Consider the following 26,726-nt stretch of genomic DNA (forward strand, 5'->3'; position numbering starts at 1 on the left):
CGAGAGAAAGTTTTAAGTGCCAGGACTAAGGTAACATTAAATACAGCCATGGACATAGCGAGATGGCACCAGCACAGCTGGGAACCTTCGATGCATGTACACCGGCGGCTCACGTGAACTGGCGCAGTGCACAGATAAAAGCAACAGTTCCAAAGAGCACTGAACAAAACCGAATTACACAATTGAAAAGGCAGCAAAAAATATGAAGCGTCTGATACATATAAGCATATTCATAAATCCAACTACTGCGGAAACAAAGCACACGTTGGAAAAAGTTAATGTCCCGCTAAAGGAAGACAGTGTAAAAAAAACCCGTGCATGCAGTGTGTCAGGGCTCAGATAAAGAAGAAGGCGAGCTGTTTATTGATGCAGTAAGAAGCGAATCGATGAAAGAAACCTGTCATCTTTACAGCGATTGACAAACACGGAATGTAACTTGAACACAACACATCCTACAAATACGAACCTGATTGAAAGAAATAATGATAATCAAATCCTTGATGACAGCAACACTCAGTAACACTCACAAAACAAATACTGTATATTGACAGTCATGTTACGTTATTTTAAAATGTTCCCTTTTCTTTTTCTAGCTTTTTTAACACACTACTTCTCCGCTGCGATACGCGGGTATATATATATGTATATATATCTGATCTACATACTCGAATAATGGATACTTTATTCGCCATCAATGATTGTTCATTAGATGAACGGTAAAAAAGTAAGAGCGAGGGGAGGATGACTCATTGAGGCATGCAGGCTGTAGTCTTGCGTCAACTCTATCTGAATTGCGCGATCACATTTCAAAAATATATCTTTTCAAGTTCTATTTAGTCCATATTTGTCAAACTCAAGGGCCACGGGCCACATCCGGCCCGTGTAATTATATCCGCCCGAGATCATTTTATATACTGTATTATTGTTATTAATGGCCCGGGTATATGAAGCGCTGGTAACACAATAAACTACAGATCCCATAATGCAGCGCTTCAGCTGCCTTGCCGAACACTTACCGCGTTAATCAAGTCTAGCTTATGATGCTGCAAGTTATTGCGAAGCTAGCTCACACGATGCTGGAGAGAAAAGTTCATTCTGAAAATAGAGCCTTTAAAAAGCGATGGGAGGCTGAGTATATGTTTACTGAACCCGTGTGTCTCATTTGTGGAGCTAATGTGGCTGTAATTACAGAATTTAATCTAAGAGCGGCACTATGAGACAAAACATCAGGGTAACCTGAATGCAATGCAGAAGATACAGAAAGCAGAATAATTAAATAAGAATCTGACACTTCAGCGGACGTTTTTACCCGTGCACAATCACAAAGTGATTTCAAGTGAAGCTGCTTTTATGGGAGACACAAATGCACCAGTGCACCTTGCCCCACTTTCCCTGTTGCCAAGTAATGTTAAACCAAGTCGTCACTACGGTGTTCCCAAATGCGCACTTTGCTGATAAACTGAGCGCACTGAGTTTGCACGGCGCTTTGGTGACTTTGAAGAACAAAAAAACTCCGTCTACATGCAGCTTGAACCTTGTGCATGTTTGGTAGCACATATCTGTGTGAGAAGCTCTTCTCAGTGATAAAGACTAACAAAACAGCACACAGGAGTCGCCTCACTGATGAGCACCTGTAATCCATCCTGAGAATCAAATACAAATTCAAATATGAACATGCTGCATAACAAAACCTGGAAATATAAATAAAATGTGTTCCTTTCAGCAATAACAAATCAAATCATTCAGTTGTCTTTGCTCATATGTCATTTTAGAGCTGGGCGCCTGGCATCTTTTTTTGGCATTAAGTTCGTTTATGTTTGGTGTGAGGTTCTGTGTTGTGGAGATTCTCAGGATGGATTGCAGGTGCTCATCAGTGAGGCGACTCCTGTGTGCTGTTTTGTTAGTCTTTATCACTGAGAAGAGCTTCTCACACAGATATGTGCTACCAAACATGCACAAGGTTGAGCCACATGTAGACGGACTTTTTTTGTTCTTCAAAGTCACCAAAGCGCCGTGCAAACTCAGTGCGCTCAGTTTATCAGCAAAGTGCATATTTGGGAACACCGTAGTGACGACTTGGTTTAACATTACTTGGCAACAGGGAAAGTGGGGCAAGTTGCACTGGTGCATTTGTGTCTCCCATAAAAGCAGCTTCACTTGAAATCACTTTGTGATTGTGCACGGGTAAAAACGTCCGCTGAAGTGTCAGATTCTTATTTAATTCTTCTGCTTTCTGTATCTTCTGCATTGCATTCAGGTCTTTCAGGTTACCCTGATGTTTTGTCTCATAGTGCCGTCTTAGATTAAATTCTGTAATTACAGCCACATTAGCTCCACAAATGAGACACACGCGGTTCAGTAAACATATACTCAGCCTCCCATCGGTTTTTAAAGGCTCTATTTTCAGAATCAACTTTTCTCTTCAGCATCGTGTGAGCTAGCTTCGCAATAACTTGCAGCATCATAAGCTAGACTTGATTAACGCGGTAAGTGTTCGGCAAGGCAGCTGAAGCGCTGCATTATGGGATCTGTAGTTTATTGTGTTACCAGCGCTCATATACCCGGCCATTAATAACAATAATACAGTATATAAAATGATCTCAGGGCGGATATAATTACACCGGCCGGATGTGGCCCGGCCCTTGAGTTTGACACATATGGACTAAATAGAACTTGAAAAGATATATTTTTCAAATGTGATCGCAATTCAGATAGAGTTGACGCACACTACAGCCTGCATGCCTCAATAAGTCATCCTCCCTCGCTCTTACTTTTTACCGCTCATCTAATGAATACACTGAGTATGGCTTTACCAAAACAATCATTGATGGCTAATAAAGTATCCATTATTCGAGTATGTAGATCGGGATATATATATACATATATATATACCCGCGCATACTGAGAAGTAGTGTGTTAAAAAGCTAGAAAAAGAAAAGGGAACATTTTAAAAATAACGTAACATGACTGTCAATATACAGTATTTGTTTTGTGAGTGTTACTGAGTGTTGCTGTCATCAAGGATTTGATTATCATTATTTCTTTCAATCAGGTTCGTATTTGTAGGATGTGTTGTGTTCAAGTTACATTCCGTGTTTGTCAATCGCTGTAAAGATGACAGGTTTCATTCATCGATTCGCTTCTTACTGCATCAATAAACAGCTCGCCTTCTTCTTTATCTGAGACCTGACACACTGCATGCACGGGTTTTTTACACTGTCTTCCTTTAGCGGACATTGACTTTTTCCAACGCGGTGCTTTGTTTCCGCAGTAGCTGGATTTATGAATATGCTTGTATGTATCAGACGCTTCATATTTTTGCTGCCTTTTCAATTGTGTAATTGGTTTTTGTTCAGCTCTTTGGAACTGTTGCTTTTATCTGTGCACGCGCCAGTTCACGGAGCCGCCGTGTACATGCATCGAAGGTTCCCAGCTGTGCTGGTGCCATCTCGCTATGTCCATGGCTGTATTTAATGTTACCTTAGTCCTGGCACTTAAAACTTTCTCGCAGTTTCGCTTGAGTTTGTGTCAAACACCACCCTGACCATCTCATCTTCCTCTGCATAAGCACAGTCCTTCACCCGTGAATATTTAGTGGAGTTTGCTATTGATTGCCGCTGACGGACGGCCTTATATGGGCAGGCACTAAATTACAAACGCCAGCGCAGCCTGTCTATGAACTTAATTTAAAGTGTAGGTTTACATCGTGCTTTGTTTCGAAGTAGCAGAACTCATGAATATGGTTGTATATGTCACTCGCCGCTTCTTATTGTTTCGCTGCCTTCTCAATTATATAATGCATGTTTTCTTCAGCGCTTTTGAGGTCTTCCTGGTTTTCTATGTACTCGCGGATTACGTGGGAGGCGTGATGATGTCACACGAAACTCCCCCCACGGCTTTCAAGCTCATCTCCATTACAGTAAATGGAGAAAACAGCTTCCAGTTATGACCATTACGCGTAGAATTTCGATATAAAACCTGCCCAACTTTTGTAAGGAAGCTGTAAGGAATGAACCTGCCAAATTTCAGCCTTCCACCCACACGGAAGTTGGAGAATTAGTGATGAGTCAGTGAGTGAGTGAGTGAGTGAGTGAGTGAGGGCTTTGCCTTTTATTAGTACAGAAGATTATATATATATATATATATATATATATATATATATATATATATATATTATAAAAGAAAATCTTGAGACAAGACTATTGCCAAGAGATGTTTTCAAGTCTCACAAGAAGAGAATATTGCCAAGAGATTTTTTTCAAGTCCCACCCTCCTCTCAACCATTTTCCACCGCGCCTACTCAGCTCTCAGTCCTCTCAGCTCTCATTCGTGTGGATGCTTTTGTCAGACACAGTTCCTGCGCTCTCAGCTCATATACATATTTACGTTTTCCTTATTTTAAGTTCCCAATAAAAGAAGACTTATTATGTCCAAATCTTATTAAAGAATTTCACCCCGAAGAGTTATCAACAGAAGAAATGAGTACATGGGCAAACTTAGCACCGAGACACAATGAAGTCAAACAAATTAACGTGAAAATTGTCGATCGGTTACACGGCAAATTGGTTAAATGTGTATCAATAGACTATGCTGAAACAGTTGGTGCTGATGGTGCGGAAGATGAAAACATCTACAGTACTTACAATATCTTGTAGAATATCAACAAACGTTAACACAGTCCGGTCTTCCACCGGCCGAATTACTGTTGAAAGAAGGATGTATTGTTATGTTATTGCGTAATTTATGTCTGAGTGATGGGCTATGCAATAGATTAAGATTAGATGTATTCAAAATTGGTTGAACAATTCTGACATGTAAAATTTTAACAGGCGACAAGAAAGGTAATGTAGTATATCTTCCACGGATAACATTAGACACCAAAGGAGATCTTGATATGCCATTCGTATTAAAACGTTTGCAGTTTGCCATTAGAATAACTTTTGCTATGACAATTAACAAATCACAGGGACAAACATGCGAAAAAAAAGTCTGTTTATTTATTAGAGAGAAAGAAATGATATTTACTCACGTGCAGTTTATGCTGCATTGTCACGATGTAAGTCCCAACACAGAATTAAAATTCACTTCGATATTGACAAAAAGTTAATTAAAACATTTTTTTTACTGGAGATTTCCAGTAAAAGTGTAAGTTTTTAAAGTACTGCATGTTAATTTCAAAGCCAAAAAGAAGGAAAATATATAACATAATGAATACCTCTAACGCAACATGAAAACATAATTTTCTTTCAATTTATTACATTTTACTCTTTTTTTGCTATGGTTTATTACTCGCTGTAACATAAAATAGTTAGTTCTATTATGCATATGTAACACTTCCCATGAAAATAACAATCTGTTTAAATTGTACATCCACTTTCCCATACACAAGAGGCAGATCCGCAAAGTGGCTAGCACGTAGCGCCCACCCAGGAGATGGCAAGTGCAGCAAGCAGGAGGCAGAGTACACAGCCCCCTAGTATATTTTATAAGAATTCTAAATTGATTTACTCTATGTAGTGTTGGAACTCCACTTTCACAAGTGGAACATCAGTGCTGCCTCACAGCTCTAGCATCTTGGGTTCAAATCACCTTGGGCCTCATGTATAACGCCATGCTTAGAATTCGCACTATAATATGGTGTAAGCACAAAAGCCGAAATGTGCTTACGCACAGAAAAATCCAGATGCAGGAATCTGTGCGTACTCCAACTTCCACGTTCTTCCCCTCCACAAATCCCAGTCAGCGTGAAAAGTAACGCTTGTGCATGCGCTTCATGTAACGCCCCAACTCCTCCCAGAATTACGCCTCTTTGAATATGCAAATCAATATAAATCACCCTTAAGCTCAGCCTTCTGTGAAAAGACAATGGGAAAAGCACTGGGGAAAATATAAGAATTTCAGTGAATACCAAGTAGAGGCAAAGGAAAAACATACTATTTGTTTAATTAAACCGTGGTATAATCAACAAAAGGAAGTTGATCGAGTGACATAGCGTGTGGGAGAAACTTGAAAGCTTACGTTCACAAAGTAGCACAGTGCCGGAAATAAAAAAGAAATCACATATTAAAGTCGCCGTGAAAAGGCAAGTTGTAGCCCGCTGTCTGAGTGTCATATGAAAGCTTATTAGGGTACAGAGAAAAAAAAAGGCACACAGTGGAGAAAAAGCACAAAATGTCAACTTCAATCTCGAAATTTCCACTTTAATCACGTAATTTATTTTGTCATTAAGTAGAACATCAAAAACTTCATCTTAAAATCGTTTAATTAATCAGTTTCTCAAATCACATTATAATTAAAGAATAGCACGTTAAATACTTTGTCTTGTATGTGATACTTCTTAAACAGGCTCTCTTCCTCAGACAGGACACAGAATCCATTACATTCATGATATTACAGCTCTCTGAATAACTTAAATACTGAGATGTATACGTAATATCATTTTCATGATGATAGGAGTTAAAACAAGTTATTAAACATGGGTTTCACGGTGCAGTGATTGTGTGCGACCTTCGATGAAATTATTTATTGCAGCAGTACTCATGGGTGGCTGTAGGCTTGTGGCGGCCCTGGGCAGAGAAAGAATCGGTGGTCCCTTCACCTGCCAATGTCAATATGGTATCTTATGCATGGTGGATGGCACGTCCGCGAGACACTGCATAGCCGCCTCATGCTCATGACACAAGCGTTTAACTTTTGTTGAAATTTGCAACTGCATTTTTAGCTGGGTCGTTATTTTCTCTTTCTGTTTTATATTCAATATATATTGCCGTGGCTGCCCCTGCAGTCCTTGCTTTTCTTTCTCCAAGTAACCGATCGCCACACAATCAGCTCTGTAATAGACGTTAAGCCATCTGTAAGCTTAGAGTGCAGATTCTTCAAAACGTTTAAGGAACATTGAAATATCTTCGTGGTACGTTTAATTATTCTATCCTTCACACCAGTCACAGTGAAGAATATAGATTATTTAAATGAAGTTAAAGTTTTATCTGTATAATATAATAAACATATTTTGCTGCATTTCATCTTAAAAATGATATCGTCATAATATGTAAATACACGCTTTATAAAGTGGCACAGGTTGTGTAATATAACTGTAGTGCAAGTTTACAGTGGGGTAATTGTACTTATAAGTACAAACAGTTCGTAAAGATATGGCCGGCCATGTACCCCGGCCAATACCCCCAAGCCGCCAGGTGGAGCCCTCCTTGCAGCATGGAGGTCCCCAGAAGACCAGCAGGGCATTATGGACCATGTAGTTTTTGTGCACCGCCCTGCTGGATGCCATGGGGCCACGAGAGGGAGCTGCAGGGAGGACCAAGAATTCTTCATGCCTATGACCCGGAAGTTCGGCATAGGAAGAGCGACGGCTTCGGGTGAGAAACATTATTTACCCTGACCCGGAAGGAATAAGGACTTGTGGACTGTTGGGAAGGAACACCTCCGGGTCAGGGAATATAAAAGGACTGTGGGGCTCCCAGGCGATGAGCTGAGTTGGGAGGCAGGGTGGCTAAGCGCCTGGGAGTGGAGGATTTTATTATTATTGTTTATTTGGAGTATTTGGGAGTAGAGGGTGCTTTGTGCACATTATTGATATAATAAATATCATTATTGGACTTTTACCTAGTGTCTGACGTGGTGTCTGAGGGTGCAAGGGTGCGAGAAGCATCTTATTCTGTTACAGTTGGCGAGCTCGGCAGGATTCTCTGGCCATCAGTTTGGCAGAGGACCTGAAAAATTTTACTGTGGACAGAATACCCGGGAAGACAGCGTCACAACACACACAGGAAAATCGCCAGAAACCTCACCTTTTTCAAGTCTATAATGGGAAAAAGAAGACAAAACAGGGCAACAGCACCAGCGAAGTTCCATGTTCGTCATGGCCGACACTCGGGATGAGCGACAGGGCGACTACACGGATCGGGAGAGGACTCCGGACGAAGAAACCTACAACGAGGTATGTGCTGCAAATGTAGATAATTCTATTTAAAATTTCTCATTTCGTACCATGCACATACCTCGAAAAGATCATCCGGAGGTTCTGCGGGATGCAGGAGAATCTCCGAAGATAGTGTGGCGCTTTTGTACGGGCAGACGGACAACGAAAAGGACTTCCGCATTACGGGTGCCGGCGAGGGACAAGGGAAGTACCACGAAGGATTCCAGAAAGGTGGCGTTCCGTGTCCAGCTGTTTATGACTTACGCCCAAGAAAAGACGGACTTGATTTTTCCGAAGGAGAAAGGGGTGGTGAGCGAAGCACTGCTCAACCCAAAAGAAGGTAAGGAGGGCCGGGAAATGGCTGGTCGATCTGCCGACAAATTAATAAAGGCAGGTCGCAGTCGACCAAAGATGGCGGCCCGGTCCTCGTCTGTAGAGAACTCCAATTCCCAGAAACCCGTGCGGAACCCGTCAGAACACGTGCCGACAGCGGGCGAGTTCATGGCTCCGGCCGGACGGTATGGCAAACCAGGAAGTAAGCCAAACCCCGGCCGAATTAACTAATTATTTTGGCGTCGCGGGAACTCGAAAAATTAATCGAGCCCGTCGCGGAGTATTTTGCAGACTTTAGAGGCGATTAAGAAGATCGTTGGAGATCTGGGCGGCGGCGAAGCGCCTTTAAGAAGAGTATGCGTGAGTACCTGCGGCATTGGACCGAGAGCCTCCCGTGTTATGTGATTTGGCGGTACAGACAGGTAATGTCGGTACCGTATATAATGGAATAGGGGCGCAGTGTGATCCGGGCCCGCTTTTAATCCATAGCGGGTGCCAAATGGATGTGCGCCCTACAAGAGAGGTCGAAACGTTTACGGGCGGCGGGGAAGGACCGACGAGCCAGAGCAGCTGGTTGGTGCTGTCTCTTGGAGCGATTCGATCCTAAAGACCCGACCCATGTTGTTTATAAATCAAAGGGCGTGCAGACAGTAAAAGGGCTCTCTTTCATTAATAGAGAGACCCAAACTGTGGACAAGCCCCAGAGTAAACTGGAGATCCTTAGAATAAAGAAGGGTCTCCTGACAAGGTGGGAAAAAGGGCGGAGAGCAGCGAGGCGGCCAGAAAACCCTCCTTGGCGGGGGAAAGGGTGGAGCTGACCGAGTTCCCGAGATGTTTCAGGTATCGGGAAAAGAGCCAACCAGGAGGACTGCGTCGGTGCTACAATTGCCAGCGACGGGTCACGAGTGGCGCCAATGTCCCCGGGAGACAGGAGGTACACCGCCCCCAAGGTTTGCTCGAGGACAGGGGCAACGCAGTCAGATCCCGGATGGCGCGTCCTCTTGGAGGAAGACTTCCTCTCGGGGCAGGCCGCTCCAATCTTTATAATTCGCCGCTGGGGAGTACTGTAAGATATGGGCGGCCATGTACCCCGCCAATACCCCAAGCCGCCAGGTGGAGCCCTCCTTGCAGCATGGAGGTCCCCAGAAGACCAGCAGGGCATTATGGACCATGTAGTTTTTGTGCACCGCCCTGCTGGATGCCATGGGGGCCCGAGAGGGAGCTGCAGGGAGGACCAAGAATTCTTCATGCCCTATGACCCGGAAGTTCGTCATAGGAAGAGCGACGGCTTCGGGTGAGAAACATTATTTACCCTGACCCGGAAGGAATAAGGACTTGTGGACTGTTGGGAAGGAACACCTCCGGTCAGGGAATATAAAAGGACTATGGGAGCTCCCAGACGATGAGCTGAGTTGGGAGGCAGGGTGGCTAAGCGTCTGGGGGAGTGGAGGATTATTATTATTATTATTATTGGAGTATTTGGGAGTGGAGGGTGCTTTGTGCACATTATTGATATAATAAATATAATTATTGGACTTTTACCTAGTGTCTGACGTGGTGTCTGAGGGTGTAAGGTGCGAGAAGCATCTTATTCTGTTACAAGTTCTACAAGGAGCAATTGATTGAGTGCATTTATAGTTCTTGGGATGATACTGTTTCTGAACCGCGAGGTCCGTACAGGAAAGGCTTTGAAACGTTTTGTCGTGGCTGAGGTAGCGTGTGCTTGAAGCTGTATACCGATAATTCTCTTTCCAATCAGCTGCTGCTGTGATTCACACTAAGATACAGTGATATAAATACTCTGAGTGTTGCAGTGAGGGTAATATGGAAAAAGATGATCCGCTGTGGCAACTCCTAACAGGAGCAGCTGAAAGAAGAAGAAGAAGAAGAAGAATGTGCAGTTAGAGTAACAACGCTAAAGCAGTTATGGTATTTGGAATACTATGGCTATTCCCTGGACCATTATATTGTTACAAGTTAATTACAATCAGATGCATTACACTAATAAACAATATGCGGTTAGTTTCAGTGTATTTATAAAACTGCGTCAGGAAAATAAGGAGTAACCACATAGGAACAGCAGCATTGCTTTGCCACCAGTCTGCAAAACTGAGCAGAGAACTTGCGTATGACAAGGTATGAGGTACTGTGGAAAAGTGTGTGGCTTTATGCCAAGCGTAGGTTTTATACATCGAGATTTGAACGTGGAAAAGTTGTTACGCAACATTTCTGTGCATACGTACCGTTTATACATGAGGTCCCTGGTCACTGTCTGTGTGAAAATTGCACATTCTTTCCAAGACATTGAAAAGCCAGGAATAAATCTCTCATCAAGCCTGACTTGATTGACAGGGACTGTGTATCATCTTTAAAATATGTTGCTGAGAAAATGCCTTGGACCCCTAGACATTGAGGTGCTACTAAAAAACAGCTTGATAGAGCTGTATCTCTTTAGCCAAAAAAGCAGCACCCCTAAACCTGGAAGTAACCCTAGATGCTTGACTAAAGATGCCTCTGGCAAGAGCAGCAACAGATTGACATAAAGTTGGTAAAAGAACTGGATAAAGGTGAGAGGACAAGAGATCAGGGTTGAGAGAGACAGAAGATACCAGTATAGACTAGCCAAGAGAGAGAGAATGGCAGGCCCCAAGGGCTTCAAAAATGGTGGCAGTTTTGGGAAGAATCTGAGGTAGTGAGGGATTGAAGAGGATTGTGCAAAATGGCAGAAAAGTGTGGCTGATTTTGCTCAATAAAGATGAAGAGCTGTATGAAAACTAATGATAGGAAAATGGACTTGAATAATTTTTTGACTGTTTTTATTAATTGTATAACACCCTCCTAATCTGTATTAGATTAACTGGCATAAAACGATAAGTGAATGGATAGATGGGGTGATATTCAAATGCTGTTGTCTGAAATCTATGATATTTTCAAAGAATTGAATATCAATGTAAGTGAATGAGCAAGTTACATATACATAAAAACTGATATTGAAAAGTCAACCATCTCTTACCACTGAATTCCCTGATATGGGAAAATAGCCTGCACTGGATAAGAAAAGGCAATTTTTGCACAATGTCATAAAGCATGGCATGCTTTCTGCATTTTATCTAAAAGTGAAGGGGAATATAGGTCTGCAAGGATCCAAGGCCTATTTGAGCAGTATTAGGTATAATCCATAGCACAAACATAAAAAGGGCACACATTTTATTTTCTAAATACTGATACATTTTGTATTTGTCACACATACATATTAGTTTTCAACTTTTATGTAGTACACTTATCAATCCCCTCTAGCCACTGATGAATTTCTACCCAAGAAGGTGGTTGATTTGGCACTAAGGCTACAAAGAAAGCTATTATTGTAGGGTGAATGACATTTTGTGCAGACAGAAAAATTGACAAATTAGGCACAATTAGAAAAGTTCTGCCTCCATCTGATTTTTCATTACATAATAGATTTACATACACTTATAATTATGATACTTCCTTGATAATGACATTATCTCCTAATTAGTTAATTTAATAAGGTTAATCATGGTATACTCAAAATCCTCATTATTTTGTAAAGTAAAATTACTGTTAATTAATTCCATCAGCCTTTTGATTAACAGCCTACCATACACCCTCCCCAAAATTAACATCATCTTGTAAATGGAACCGAGACTTAAAGCTAGACAGATAAAAGATTTCTTTCAAATTAATTAGACACTAATTAAATGATTTGAGCAGTATGCATAATTGAGGCACATAGAAAACCTAAATAATTATTTTAGAACCAAAACATACCTTCTCTGTCTGTGAAGTTTTCTTGAAGCCAGATGTATGCATTCAGGCAGTCTTCCTTATCATTTATTGTAAAGAGATTAGATGGCACTTGACCAGTATATATCTGATTCAGATTAACAGACAGCTCTCTGTTGGTTAACAGTTTGTTAATGTCAACTCCAGTTGGATTACAGACCTAAAATATAATGAAACAAATAGAAATTAATGTTGATGTGCTGATTACTAAATTAAATATTTGATATGTATGTGCACTGAGTTAGTATATTCATGTAGCTTCCATTCTTCCAATATATAAACCAATTTGTTTTTCCAACTATACTGTACAGTCACAGGAAGGCTACCACAGAAGCAACCATCACCAGGCTGAGTTTAGCTGTGAATGAGCACTCCCGCCCTCACAGAACACACTTCATGATGAACATGTATCATTTTTCTATTTTAAATGTAATATTTTGCCTTGATTCAGGATTTTAGATTAGATTTAGATCTTAGCTTGTCATATTTAAGCATGAAAAGAAACAAAAGCTTTGTAAACCTGTACATTGTTTAACAACCATAGCAAACTCTATCTGATATAAACCTGACCACATTTGGCTCATAGTCTCAAAATGAGTTTGGCTTAGCACACAGAGTCTAGAGAGTAGCATTATGTTATGATCAAAAGGAGTTTGTGAACATTTGTTAAAATGTTGATGTGTATGAGACCAGAAAAGGTTAAAAGCAAGAGTTCTTGAGCTAACACTGTCATAACCTGGGGTATATTATCCACATAGAGAAAATAAAGAATTGTCAATACTCCCAAGAGTGAAGTTCCTAGTAAAATATATGTCAACACTAGCATTTTCACATGGTGACATAGTCATTTGCCTACACTGGGCATATGTGCATTGGTGGAGACAAGAAGGAAGTGTCTTCCCAAGCGAAACATTTATGGGTTTCACCTTGAAAGCGCCAACATGTCACAAGTCTTTCGACTTTCCGAAAATCACTTTCTCATTTATTAATACTGTAATACATTACTAAACGCAATCCAGGTTTAGACATTACACAATCCATAGTTTAACTGCTTTAGCGCTGCTTTAGAAGGCCAACTGATGGTTCACTTAGCAAGTTAATCATTAAAAATACAAAAGCAAGTGTTCATTAGACTATTTTCAAGAAAGAGAAAAAAAAAGAAATCCATGCCCAAAACCCCAAAATGTTATTACATTGAAGCAGTTCCACAAGAAACAAATTCATCTACAGCTGGGATGTTTTCTTTATTTATTTGTTGAACATTGGTTTCAAAATTGATATAGATTATCTATTATATAATGTGTGGATTTTGCATGTAACCTGGAATCATAGAAGGTTTCCATGGGATAGCTGGTTAAGTTATGGCTTTGCCTTTATCGGCCTTTTAGGAGGCCTCACACCCATTTTGCCATGTTTAGGACTCCTAATCAAAATGGTATTGTGGTCAGCAAATGACTTTGAATGCATTTTGTGTAATTTAAAATAAGCAATTCTACAATGTTTCAGAGTTTTGGAATATCTGCACACATTCCTACACACTTTGTCCTTTGTGTTCTAGAATGTTTTGGATGTCATTATATCACTGTGGTTGTTCTTAAGTATGACCCGACATTTGCGCGATAGACATATGAGCGGCAACAAAATAGCGCCGATTAAGACGCGGCGTCAAAATTGCACCGACAAAATCGCAAAAGTTTCATTAAATATGAATTGCTAGTTTAAAGCATATATAATAATGTTTATTTTAAAAGTCAATATTATGAGACGCGGCATGCCATCAGCACAGCACGCAGATAGTCCTTAAGATCACGCCCTGCATATGTAGGAAGAATTGCAGCAAGACGTCTTGATAGTTGAGCGTATTTAGACTTGCTGGCTGCCTGACTGCTGGTAATTCCGCTTTGTATACGCGTTATGCCAACCCTCGACTGAGTTATTTGTTTGCGGCATGCCATCAGCAGTTATAACAGTTATAAACTAGCACATAATGTGAACATAATGCGCACATACGCGTCCCACTCTCTTGGCCTCTCTTGCGATTTTGTCGTGGCGATTTTGTCAGCGCGCATTTGTCAGTCGCGGTTTTGTCGGGGCTCATATGTCTATTGCGCTTTTGTCGGTGAACCGTTCTTAAGTGTAGTGCCATTTTGTGAGTCTGGTCATTTTCATTGTAATGATTGCTAGCCACTTAATGCACTGATTATGTGACTTATGACGTCATAGTGGCCATGATATAAATTATGGACGTGTACAACTACATGTGTCTGAATTAAAAGATCATTTAAAGAAAAAACACAAGAGACAAGTGGGGCTACCTCACCATCTTAAATTAATTAAATTTATGGATACCAAGCTTGACTACCAACAATTTTCTATGTTAAATATAAAATCAGGAAAATAATGGGTAGAAGAGAATGATTTTCTTCCACTTTGCATGAACCTTTGTCAGTAAATCAAAATTATCTAACTTAACACGGCTAGCTGTCTGATTAAAGAGATTAGCTTTTTCTTGATTTTCTATGCCATCATTCATATGGTAAAAAATAAAGTAAATAAAATTGATTGTGGAAGAACAAGCAGAATTGCATTTCTGAGACATGGAACAGTTGACAGACAGCTTTGAGACACTGAGGTTTGAAATTTGAAAGTACTCCTTATGAGAAGGACCAAGGAGTCATAGTTAACTCATCACTATCTACAGCAAGACGTAAGAAAGGTGGTAAGATGTTAGGTTATACATAACACAATGTGTAGTGTGCAAGTCAAGGTAAATTATATTTAAGTTATACACTCACCAACCACTTTATTAGTTACTCCTGTTCAACTGCTTACCAACATAAATATCTAATAAGCCAGTCACATGGCAGCAACTCAACACATTTATGCATGTAGACATTGTCAAGACAACCTGCTGAAGTTCATTTTAAGCATCAGAATTGGGAAGAAAGGTGATTTAAGTGACTTTCAACGTGGCATGGTTGTTGGAGTATTTGAAAAACTGCTGATCTACTAGGATTTTCACATACAACCATCTCTAGGGTTTACAGGGAATGGTCTGAAAAAGGGAACATATACAGTGAGCAGCAATTCTTCGGGTGACAATGCCTTGTTGATGCCAGAGGTCAAAGGAGAATGGCCAGACTGGTTTGAGCTGATTGAAAGGCGAAAGTAACTCAAATAACCACTCATTACAACCAAGGTATGCAGAAGAGCATCTCTGAATGTACACCACATCGAACCTTGAAGCAGATGGGTTACAGCAGCAGAAGACCATGCCAGTTGCCACTTCTGTCAGCTGAGAACAGGCAACTGAGGATGCAATTTGCACGGGTTCACCAAAATTGGAATATACAGTACAAGATTGGAAAAACGTTGCCTGGTCTGATGAGTCTCGATTTCTGCTGTGACTTTTGGATGGTAGGGTTAAATCTTGACATCAACAACATGCAAGCATTGATCCATCCTGCCTTGTATCAATGGTACAGGCTTATAGTGATGGTGTAGAGGTGTTGGAGATGTTTTCTTAGTACAAGGGACAGTATTGGCAGATGGCTTAGAAGCTACCCAATCAGAGCACGTATTACGTATTAAGTAAAACTCCTAAATGATATAAGATATGCTTCCCGTGCGGTGCTTGATTGTTTGCTTTTCTCTGTCTCTCTCACCTTCTCTGACATTCTCTGCGTCTGACGGAGGGGGTGTGAGCAGAGGAGCTGTTTGCACAGAGGCTGTTTGCCTAAAGGATACGGACGCTCCTCTAAAAAATGCCACTTTATCGCAGTGCTTCGGCATACTTAAAAGCCCAAAAGCACGTATTGATTTTTTGATTGTTTGCTTTTCTCTCTCGCTCTCTCTCTCTCTCTGAGATTCTCTGCTCCTGACATGCATTCTTTGAAAAGGAAGATATGTTTGCATTCTGTTAATTGTGAGAAAGAACTGTCATCTCTGTCTTGTCATGGAGCACAGTTTAAACTTTTGACTAAAGGGTGTTATTTCATGTCTAGAGGGCATACATATAAATATACTGTATATATTGTGACATATAGGGGGCGATGTGGTCCCCTTGAATCTTCAGACCAGACAGACGCCAGACACCAGATAAAAGTCCAAATAATTGTTTTATTTGTACAATAACGTGCACAAAGCACCTTTACCTCCACTATTCCTTAAATAAATCAATACAAATCACAACAATCCTCCACACCTCCCAGCAACTCAGTCACCCTTTCTCACAACTCGGCTCCCTGCTGGGATCTCCCACAGTCCTTTTAGACTTCTTAACCCGGAAGTGCTTCTGATGCCCCAGTCCGTGTGATTCCCCAGCACTTCCGGGTCAGGTGAAACTCCTCTTTTTCTTCAGCCAGGAAGTACTTTATTTCTTCCATCCTCGTGACTGGGAAGTACTTCCGTGCTATACGAAAAATACAAGTCCATGAGTCTCCCTGCAGCATCCTCTGGTGGCCCCCACAGTATCCAGCAGGGCTGCGAAGGAAAACTCCATGATGCCCTGCTGGAATTCGGGGCATCTCCACATTGCAGGGAGGGCTCCATCTGGCGGCTTGGGGGTATTGGCCGGGATGAGTTGCCAGCCATAGTCCACAATATTCATGTGTATATACAGTATATATATATATATATATATATATATATACACACATGAATATTGTGGACTATAACTATATATATATATATATATATATATATATATATATATATATATATATATATATATATATATATATATAGTGGCAGGTTGCCAGGGCACCACAAGCATAGAAGGAAAGTGGGAGAGTGTATTTTCAAGACCGTTTCTCCCCCGGACCGACAGAGGGCAGCCTCCCCGGCTTTCAGTGGGGCCATGGTTTATGAGCATGGAAATGCTGCCAGAAGATGCTCACTGGACCCCTGGGCTCCTTCTGGGTGCCTTATAAAAGGAGCCAGTCACCACCACTCAATAGCTAAAGTTGGGAGGAGGAAGCACAAAGCCTGTGTGGAGGACTGACTAACAGAAGGAACTGTGTTGGTGCTTCGTGTACTATGTTGTGCTGTTGGAAGCAGAGAAAAGTACTCCCCAACTGTAAATAAAACTGTGTGTTGTGTGCTAAACCTGTTTGCTGCCTGTCTGTGTCAGTGTTAGGGTGGCTGTACGCACCTTGGCATCCCAATTAGCATTCCAGATGAGACTCCAGAACATCTGAACATCTGTTGGCAGGAGAGCCACAGCACAGCCAACAGAAGCGCACAGTGGATCACAAAGCCACAGAGGCCCATGGAAGCACCGCTCCCACCCAATGGGCAAAAAGAAACCTGGAGGTAAGTGTCAGGCCAAGGGAAGGATTGCCTTCGGAAGGTTGTTTGTAGGCCCCGTATACCTACCTCAAACAAGGCGAACAGATAGATCTGCTCCAATGGCTGAAACACGCCGACCCATGGAGTGACGGCGGGAGCACCTCAGAGGAGTCAATCAAGAACGATCCAAGCCCGCTGTTCTCCGGGTGGCAACAATTGGAGGAGGATTGCCTGGACTTTCCTGTCCCTATCGGGACTACTCAGAGACAGGAGGGGACAGTGGAGGGCTGGATTGACCCCCACAAAGCATTTAAGGGAATTGACACTGTGTGTTGGATCCCCAGTAATGGTTGCCTACAAGCGGGTCTGATGAATTTCCATTCCAGAAGACTCCTTAGGGACAAAGAGTCAGATAACCTTCTTTTGGCTGTATGGGATTTGGAGATTGGAGACTGTTTTCTAACAGTCTCTTTTACAGGCAATTAGCCTACTGAGGCAGGTGGTGGAAAGGCTGGAGAAGACGGCCAGAACATCGCTGGGGATCATGCAGGAGTGCCTCAGGAAGCTTGGCGCAGGACTCTCCATTCAAATAGATGCAGCAATACAAGAGAGTGCTTCCTGTACTGTAAATACAAATGGAACCCACTGCTAATTGAGCCAGGATGCTTCTGAACAGATTTGAGTAGCAGGGGGTCCGACAGTAGATGTGGGGGTTGTAACCGATCATGCGGTGGAGGCAGAAATAGCTAAGGCACATCTACTGTAATGGGCCAGGTTGTCTGCGCTAGCACCCTATGAACACTGCAACACATGAGCCCATGTGCTCACATACGATGGAGGACTGCTCTCTGTAGGGACAGAGGGACAGCCCAACCTCAGCTGGGCATAAGGCAGGGTGGCCGTTCCTGCAATGTTTCAATGTTCAGAGAGCAAGGACATGAGTTGGGAAGCAGCGTTGTTATGAGTGCCACCAAGTCGGCCATAGGAGTAGACATGTCCCAAAAAGGTCTCAGTAGATGCCTGGAGAGGGTGTGGGGGCGCAGCGCTTCCCCATCCCCCTTCTATTTCTATTTTTCAGGACAGAATTGTGGAATGGATGAAGACGACAACCCATCTGTCAGAACAGCCCTCGTAGGAGAGGAACACTGGAGGAGGGGCAGTATGACGGATGGCTGGGGCCCTTACCCGGCCAGGACGCCCTGACCATGGAAAGACTTGGGGAGAGACTATTTTCAGGACCATTTCTCCCCTGGGCCGATAGAGGTCGCAGCCACCCTGGCTTCCAGCGGGGCCACAAGTTATAAGCATAGAAGCTCAACCCTGTTAGGGTCCGTGGCCACCACCAGGGTGTGCCTGGACGTTTGCAGGGCCCTATTTGGTAGCACCCAAAAGTGCTGCTGGTAGAAGATCATTGGAGCCAGCCACCACCACTCAATGGCCAGAGTCGGGAGGAGGAAGGATAAAGCCTGTGTGGAGGACTGGCTGAGAGAAGGGACTGTGTTGGTGCATTGTGTACTGTGTTGTACTGTGTTATGCTGTGTGGAGCAGAGAAAAGTGCTCCCTGACTGTAAATAAAACTGTGTGTTGTGTGCTAAACCTGTGTCCTGCCTGTCTGTGTCAAGGTTAGGGCGGCTGTACACACCCGGACATCACTATATATATCTAATATATAAAAAAATTTTGGGTTGAGACGTGATCATTTCGGAGTGACACTTTGAAGTCCCGCAAGACTTCTTGCACGTCACACCCTACTTACAAACAATTTCTCTGAGACACTTTAACGTCCCATGAGACAAGGAAATGAGACAAAAGGATTGCTGCTGTACAGGCTTTTAAATGATCGGCGCAAAGCGCGACATGCAGACCATGCAGCAATGGAGCAGCAGCAGCAGCAGCCGGAAGTGCAGTCGGAACTCTGTAATCAAGCAACTGGAGCACTTCCGGGTGAACTATAAGAGGAGCCAGCAACCACCACTCAGGGGCCAGAGTCGGGTGGAAAGAGGACAAGGTTTCTTGAGAGGAGTGGTGGTGCCAGAGAGGAAGGAGAAGTGCTTTAGTGTTTCATTGTGTACTGATATTTGAGACTGTGTATTACCTGTGGGACACAGGGAAGATGGGCACCCACAGGGGAAGAAAATAAATAGTTTATCATTTTACACGAGTCTCCCGTGTCCAGTCTGTGTCGGGTCAGGCGCTATATAGCGTTCTTCTTACACTGGCGTAGCTGGACCTGTATCAAAATTTGTGTGATGACCTGGCACAACAGAGTGAGGCATGTGTGCAGCACAGCCACGCAGAAGGCGCAACCTAGAGACAGCGCACCGAAACGCGCACATGCAGCTGAGAGCCATGGATAACCACCTGGAAGCCCCAAGGATGCTGCACTGATGGGGAAGAGAAGGTCTGGGTGGACTCAAAGGTCGGCCGCCCGACGCCGCCATGTTAGCCGGCACCACGGGAGCAGGAGGTAGATGACGGGTCCTGGGGTGAGGGGCCCAGAGAATGTTACTCTGCTATTTCGTCTACCTGCCTCCTAGACACAGAGGGGCGGGATACCCGTTGGTGCCTGGAGGACGTGTGTCCATGGTCTGTTGGCGGAGCGAGCTCTGGGGACAGCGAGATGATCTCCACAGTTCAGTGTTCCCGCTAGGGGAGCAGGAGTTTCTCCCTGCAGCAGGTAAGGGGGTGAAGGGTGTGTTTCTTTTTTCCACCGATGAAAGCATCAAGATGAGAATGGCGAACCTCCACCCTGACCCGGAGGGACCCCCGATGGGGCCTGCGAGTGTGTTTCTGTTTCTCGCCAATGAAAGCATTAAGATGGGAATGGCGAACCTCCACCCTGATCCGGAGGGACCCCCGATGGGGCCTGCAAGTGACACGCAGGGCCTCGATGGCTCGTTGTCAGCAGGAGAGGAAGAGGTGAATCCGAGTCCACTGCCGGCCGAAGACACTAACTTTTTTCTGGCTGCTCGGGAGGTGGAGGCTCTCCTCCTACCCCTGCAGTCCCTTATTCAGGTTGTTCAGGTCCTGCAGTAGGCAAAGGAAGCACTGGAGAAGAAGCTCGACATGCTGTTAGGAACCATCACAGAGTTGTTAAAGTGGCGGTGTGTGTGTGCCTCCAGCCTGCAGGACACAGCAATACAGGTAAGTGAGACCTGTGCTGTAGAGAAAATGGGAGGGTAGAGCAAAGCAGCAGCAGGGATTAGTATTGCTTGCCAGCCAGCCCCGCCTCCTACAAGAGACGCAGCCACGATGACTGACAGCACAACAGAGGAGCGTGCAGGGAAGCAGCTAATTGATATTGGCTGCCAAACAGCCTTGCTGCAACTGCCGGCATCAGTCTCGCGGGCGTCTAAAGGGGTGCAGACAGTAAGGGGTTTCCCTTCTTCCCATAAGGGGACCCAGACCGTCAGTGCACCCCAAAGCAAGAGGAGGTCCCGGAGGAAAAAACGGCATTCTCCTAACAGTACACAGCATGAGCCCGTCTGCTCAAAGGCAGTGGAGGGCTGCTCGGCGAAGGGGCGGAGATGCAACGAAAAAACGGGAGCGGGGTTGCTAAGAATGCGGCCGAATTGGTCACGGCTGGAGGGGTTGTCCCTAGAGGATGTCCAAAAGACGTGGACATCAAAACAACTCCTCCTGATTTTCCAGTTTTGTTGCCACAGGGCAGGTCCATAATCGGATGACACCATCTCCCCATCCCGGAAAAGACCAGCCCTCGTGGGATGTGCCACTGAGCTGAGAGAGGGGCAATGTGGCAGGAGGCTTGGGTCCATGCCCAGCCAGGATGCCCCTGCACACTATATTCAGGGGGAGCAGCCCTTGACATAGCAATACCTCCCTCTGGATGCTAGATGGCCACCCCCATGTGTTGGAGCCGTGCCTTGGTTTCCCACAGGGCTCCATGGGAAATGGAGTTGGGTACAGCCCTGTTGGGTCCTGCCGCCCCCGCCAGGGGGCGCTGCGTTTGAGACTCTTGAGTCTGTGTGGGCAGCAGGTTCATCACACCTGGAAATGCAGCTGGAACTCGGTGATCAAGAACATGGAGCACTTCCAGGTGAACTATAAGAGGAGCCAGCGACCCCCACTCAGGGGCCAGAGTCGAGTGGAAGCAGGACAAGGTTGCTTGGGAGGAGTGGTGGTGCCAGAGAGGAAGGAGAAGTGCTTTAGTGTTTCATTGTGTGCTGATATTTGGGACTGTATATTTCCTGTGGGACATGGGGAAGATGTGTGCTCACAGGGGAAGAAAATAAATAGTTATTATTTTACACGAGTCTCCCATGTCCAGTCTGTGTTGGGTCTGGTGCTATATAGCGCTCTTCTTACAATATATATATACAGTCAACCCTCAATATACGACCAACCTGACACGCGAACAACTTGGTTTACAACCATAATTTTTTTTTCAATTACGACCAACGTTTTGTGTTACGACCTGAATGCGGTCACATGTATCCACTTGTGCGATTGTAAACAAACAGCTGAGAGCGTTCGTAAGCATCAGTTGGAGCCCAGATACATGTGTTTGTGGACGTAATTTCGGTCAGTGCAGTGATTTATATAATTTATTTCGATAATTGCTAAGGAAGGAAGAGAAGGTAACAAAGGTAAAGAAAGCAATCACAATTGAAACGAAGAAGGAAATTGTGTAGGAAATATGAGAGTGGCGGTCGTGCGACCGATCTCGCTAATATGTACAGCATGTCGAAATCCACCATCTCGACAATTTTACAAAGAAAAGATCTGTATAAGGAAGATCCTTCCAAACAATAACCACCTTCCATTTCATTCTCCTCCTCCTCCCTTCCTGCAAGTCAAAAATATCAACTTAAATGGTGAGTACAGTATGAAATTGTTGTTTATGGTAGGCTAGGCACTTTTTATAAGTTTTTGGTTAGTACATTACAAAAAATATTGGGTTTTCTGGTAAATTATGCACATTATACAACCCTTTTTATTATGAAAAGGTTAAGTAAGTGTTGCTGTGGAAGGTTTGGAACGCAGTATGCGTATTTCCATTATTTCTTATGGGAAAAATAGTCTTGACTTACAATCAACTTGAGTTACAACCAGCCCTCGTGAATGAATTGAGTTTGTAAGTCAAGTGTTCACTGTATATATATATATATACTGTATGTATATATGTAGTACAGGCCAAAAGTTTGGACACACCTCCTCATTCAATGTGTGATTTCTTGGGTTTCTGGTGTTTTTAGCTGTTAAGCTGGTGGGAGCGAAAGCCTCATGCAGCCATTCCAAAAACAAAGTCCTTGTGACCCAACCCTTCGTGTCTGCCCTCCACATTACTGGCAGTCTGGCTTTGTTTACATTGTGCTGCATAAAAGCATGAGGGTCCTCAAACTGGTAAATGAGTAAACTGGTAAACAGTTTTTCCACCTCTTCCAGTACTTGAAGCCTCTGCCTGGTTAACGCTGTAACTCCGTTTGCAATATCAGCTGCTTTAACACTAGAATTACCAGAGCCTACGAAAAAACTCGTAATTCCGTCCCACCTTAAACTGCTTCTTAAATCCCTTCACACCTCTCCGCCAGCGCCCTTTGTCTTCTAAATGTGCTGATAAAGAGAAGTCGGCTATTCCATCCCCCCACCAATTTAGAACGTGCACGAACTTCTCTCAGCTCATGCCTTGATTGAGTATCTGGGAGTGAAGTGGAGTTTTAGAGTGGAAATAATAGATCGTTGTTTGGAACACACGCATTTCATGTCTGTTCCGTTTCTACAGTAATCTGTGTCAACACATTGTTAAAACAGAAACTTTTTTATATTCTAGTAGTAGATGACAAAATGTAGGCATAAACTATATAATGTATGAAGCCTGAAGTCCAAATAGCAAAGAAACATTTTCACAAGAATAACACAATTGCACTTTTATTCAAACATATAACTGCAGAAACAAAAAGCCGCCTTAACATGCGACATTGACACCAGTTTACTGTAACTGACTCCGTGGCTCAATAGACTCAGCCCCGCTTGGGAATCAAGGGTCGCGGTTTGATCCTGCGCCCCTCCGTTTTGAGAAGTAAACTGCTCTTGTCTTACTGTTTTAGAATAAAAGCATACATTTGATTTCAGTCTGTAACAGCCGGTGCAGTTTATGATCCTTGTAAAGGTTAGCTTTTTTTTTTATTCACTTTTCACTCTCTCAGTCGCGTTCAGAATCAATCCATACAACCCCATCTGACACGGCTGTTTTCACTAAAGACGCGCTATAGCTCTGCAGTGTACCACGATGCATACTAACGCACAATCACCCAGGTTCTGACACACAAACGCTGGCGAAGCTGCCTTCTTCGTATCTCACCGTCACTTGCTTTTCGTTTTATTGAGTGTTCCTGCCAGTCCCCGCATGTTGCTGTATGCTTTTCTTTTGTACTACAGGACATGCAGAGGAAAGAATGGTAAAGACCAGTAACTTCGGCGCTATATGCAATCATCAGACACTCCCCATCTGCCCGTGTCGCTCAAGCACAGGAACATATATTGGTGTAAAAGTATAACAAAAGTGCACTTTTATTCAAGTGCACTTTTTCCATCGCTTTTCCTGTAAGAAGCAGTGTACACACTTCTCTCTATGCTGTGGTTTCTATTACACACCTGAAAGAAAGAGACAATATATGTGAAAATATAATCGCACTAATGCAATATTATTTGAAAACGAACAGCGTCAGATCGGGTGTGAATTTATGCAGGAACTGGAAATTCTCTGATGCGGACCCTTCCCCCAGGGAAGAAAGTACAGTGTCAGGTGCTCATTCAGTGTAATAGAAACCATAGCACAGAGAGGTGTGTACACGGCAACAAGTACACGGTCGTAAATGTAGGAAGGACGGTCCTTGGGTGTGTGGGAACTGTTAATATTTGAATGTGATGATTTCATATAGCACGGAATGAAAATCTGCACTTCTTAGCATTGCACCATGCAAGATGTCGTATCAATCGCCTACTGTAACTTGCTTTCTTTTTTCTTCGGTTATACAGGTAGTTTTGAATAAAAGTGCACTTGTTTTGTTTGCGAAATGAAGTGTCTGCGTGCTTTTCGTGGCATTACACGTGTATTTTTGAGCATGCCAGTTTGAGCAGTATAAAAGTATTGAAAAGTATAACAAAACAACGGGCAGATGGGGAGTGTCTGATGATTGCATATAGCGCCGAACTTACTGCTCTTTACTATTCTCTCCTCTGCGTGCCCTGGAGTACAAAAGAAACAGAATACAGACGCGCTATAGCTCTGTGCTGTACCACGATGCATACTAACGCCCCACCGGTTCTGACACACAGGCGCTGGCGAAGCTGCCTTCCGTATCTCACCGTCACTTGATTTTCTTTTTATTCAGTTTTATTGAGTGTTCCTGCCAGTCCCCGCATGTTGCTGTATGCTGGATAGAGAGAAGTGTGTACACTGCTTCTTACAGGAAAAGGCGATGGAAAAAGTGCACTTGAATAAAAGTGCACTTTTGTTATACTTTTACACCAATATATGTTCCTGTGTTTGAACGACACGGGCAGATGGGGAGTGTCTGATGATTGCATATAGCGCCGAAGTTACTGGTCTTTACCATTCTTTCCTCTGCATGTCCTGTAGTACAAAAGAAAAGCATACAGCAACATGCGGGGACTGGCAGGAACACTCAATAAAACAAAAGCAAGTGACGGTGAGATACGAAGAAGGCAGCTTCGCCAGCGTTTGTGTGTCAGAACCGGGGGGGGGGGGGGGGTGATTGTGCGTTAGTATGCATCGTGGTACACTGCAGAGCTATAGCAAATCTTTAGTGAAAACAGCCGTGTCAGATGGGGTTGTATGGATTGATTCTGAACGCGACTGAGAGAGTGAAAAGTGAATAAAAAAAAAAAGCTAACCTTTACAAGGATCATAAACTGCACCGGCTGTTACAGACTGAAATCAAATGTATGCTTTTATTCTAAAACAGTAAGACAAGAGCAGTTTACTTCTCAAAACGGAGGGGCGCAGGATCGAACCCGACCCCTTGATTCAAGCGGGGCTGAGTCTATTGAGCCACGGTGTCAGTTACAGTAAACTGGTGTCAATGTCGCATGTTAAGGCGGCTTTTGTTTCTGCAGTTATATGTTTGAATAAAAGTGCAATTGTGTTATTCTTGTGAAAATGTTTCTTTGCTATTTGGACTTCAGGCTTCATACATTATATAGTTTATGCCTACATTTTGTCATCTACTACTAGAATATAAAAAAGTTTCTGTTTTAACAATGTGTTGACACAGATTACTGTAGAAACGGAACAGACATGAAATGCGTGTGTTCCAAACAACGATCTATTATTTCCACTCTAAAACTCCACTTCACTCCCAGATACTCAATCAAGGCATGAGCTGAGAGAAGTTCGTGCACGTTCTAAATTGGTGGGGGGATGGAATAGCCGACTTCTCTTTATCAGCACATTTAGAAGACAAAGGGCGCTGGCGGAGAGGTGTGAAGGGATTTAAGAAGCAGTTTAAGGTGGGACGGAATTACGAGTTTTTTCGTAGGCTCTGGTAATTCTAGTGTTAATACAGTAGATTCTTTCAGCTTTAAAATAGTCGAAATCGTAGATTTTGACTTCTTGTACTCGGCGGCAAGATCAGTAACACGAACGCCACGCTGAAAATTTTCAATAATTTCTTTCTGTACTTCGATTTCAATTTTCTTCAAAACTTTCTTCTCACCACTCTTCACTTGCTTAGAAGCCATAATTAACTGCAAAAGCACACGAAATACCTGTAGAGCACAAAGAGAGCGCAAGTAAAGCACGCACGTCTGACTGAGAACAATGAACAGGGAGCGGCTCTGCTTAAATGAACCAGCCAGGCAGGCACGTGGCTCGCTCTCTCTCTGCTGTACCCCCCACCCCCTGTCAGTAGCAGGCAGGGAGGCACGTATGTGCACACAAATCCCCCCCTCCCCTCCGTCAGTAGCAGGCAGGCAGGCAGGCAAGCACGTGCAGCAACCTCCCCCTCAGCAGCAGGCAGGCAGGCATGTGGCTAGCTCTATCTCTCTCTCTCTCTCAGCAGCAGGCATGCACGTCTGACTGATAACAATGCAACACGTGCGGAAATCATCGGTGCGCACAAACCGAAAGGGAAACTGGCTTTGTTCGTATACCGAGTGTGTGGTCATGAACCGAGGCAAAAGTTTGGCAAACTTTTTGGACGTGAACAGAGCTGTACGTGAACCGAGGTTCCACTGTATGTATATTGTGGGAAACAGCCCGGACACAGATGGGCAGACACCGATTCATATTTCACTATTTACAATGTCCCAAAGCACACAACCCAGTGCCCCTGCACCAATCACCCTTAGTCCAGGCTTCTTTCTGCCTCTCTTTACCGCC

General features: G+C 43.5%; 1 protein-coding gene across 1 annotated transcript in view; it reads right to left on the reverse strand.

Annotated features, from left to right (window-relative positions):
* The window catches only part of cfap61 (cilia and flagella associated protein 61), a 337,473-nt gene that overhangs the window by 79,622 nt on the left and 231,125 nt on the right, over positions 1 to 26,726 (reverse strand). Inside the window, exon 22 of the mRNA XM_039748028.1 lies at positions 12,059 to 12,233. Within this exon, the coding sequence (XP_039603962.1) occupies positions 12,059 to 12,233 (175 nt within the window). The remainder of the gene's footprint in view (positions 1 to 12,058; positions 12,234 to 26,726) is intronic.

This window comes from Polypterus senegalus, chromosome 3, assembly GCF_016835505.1.
Source record: "Polypterus senegalus isolate Bchr_013 chromosome 3, ASM1683550v1, whole genome shotgun sequence".
Classification (NCBI taxonomy): domain Eukaryota; kingdom Metazoa; phylum Chordata; class Cladistia; order Polypteriformes; family Polypteridae; genus Polypterus; species Polypterus senegalus.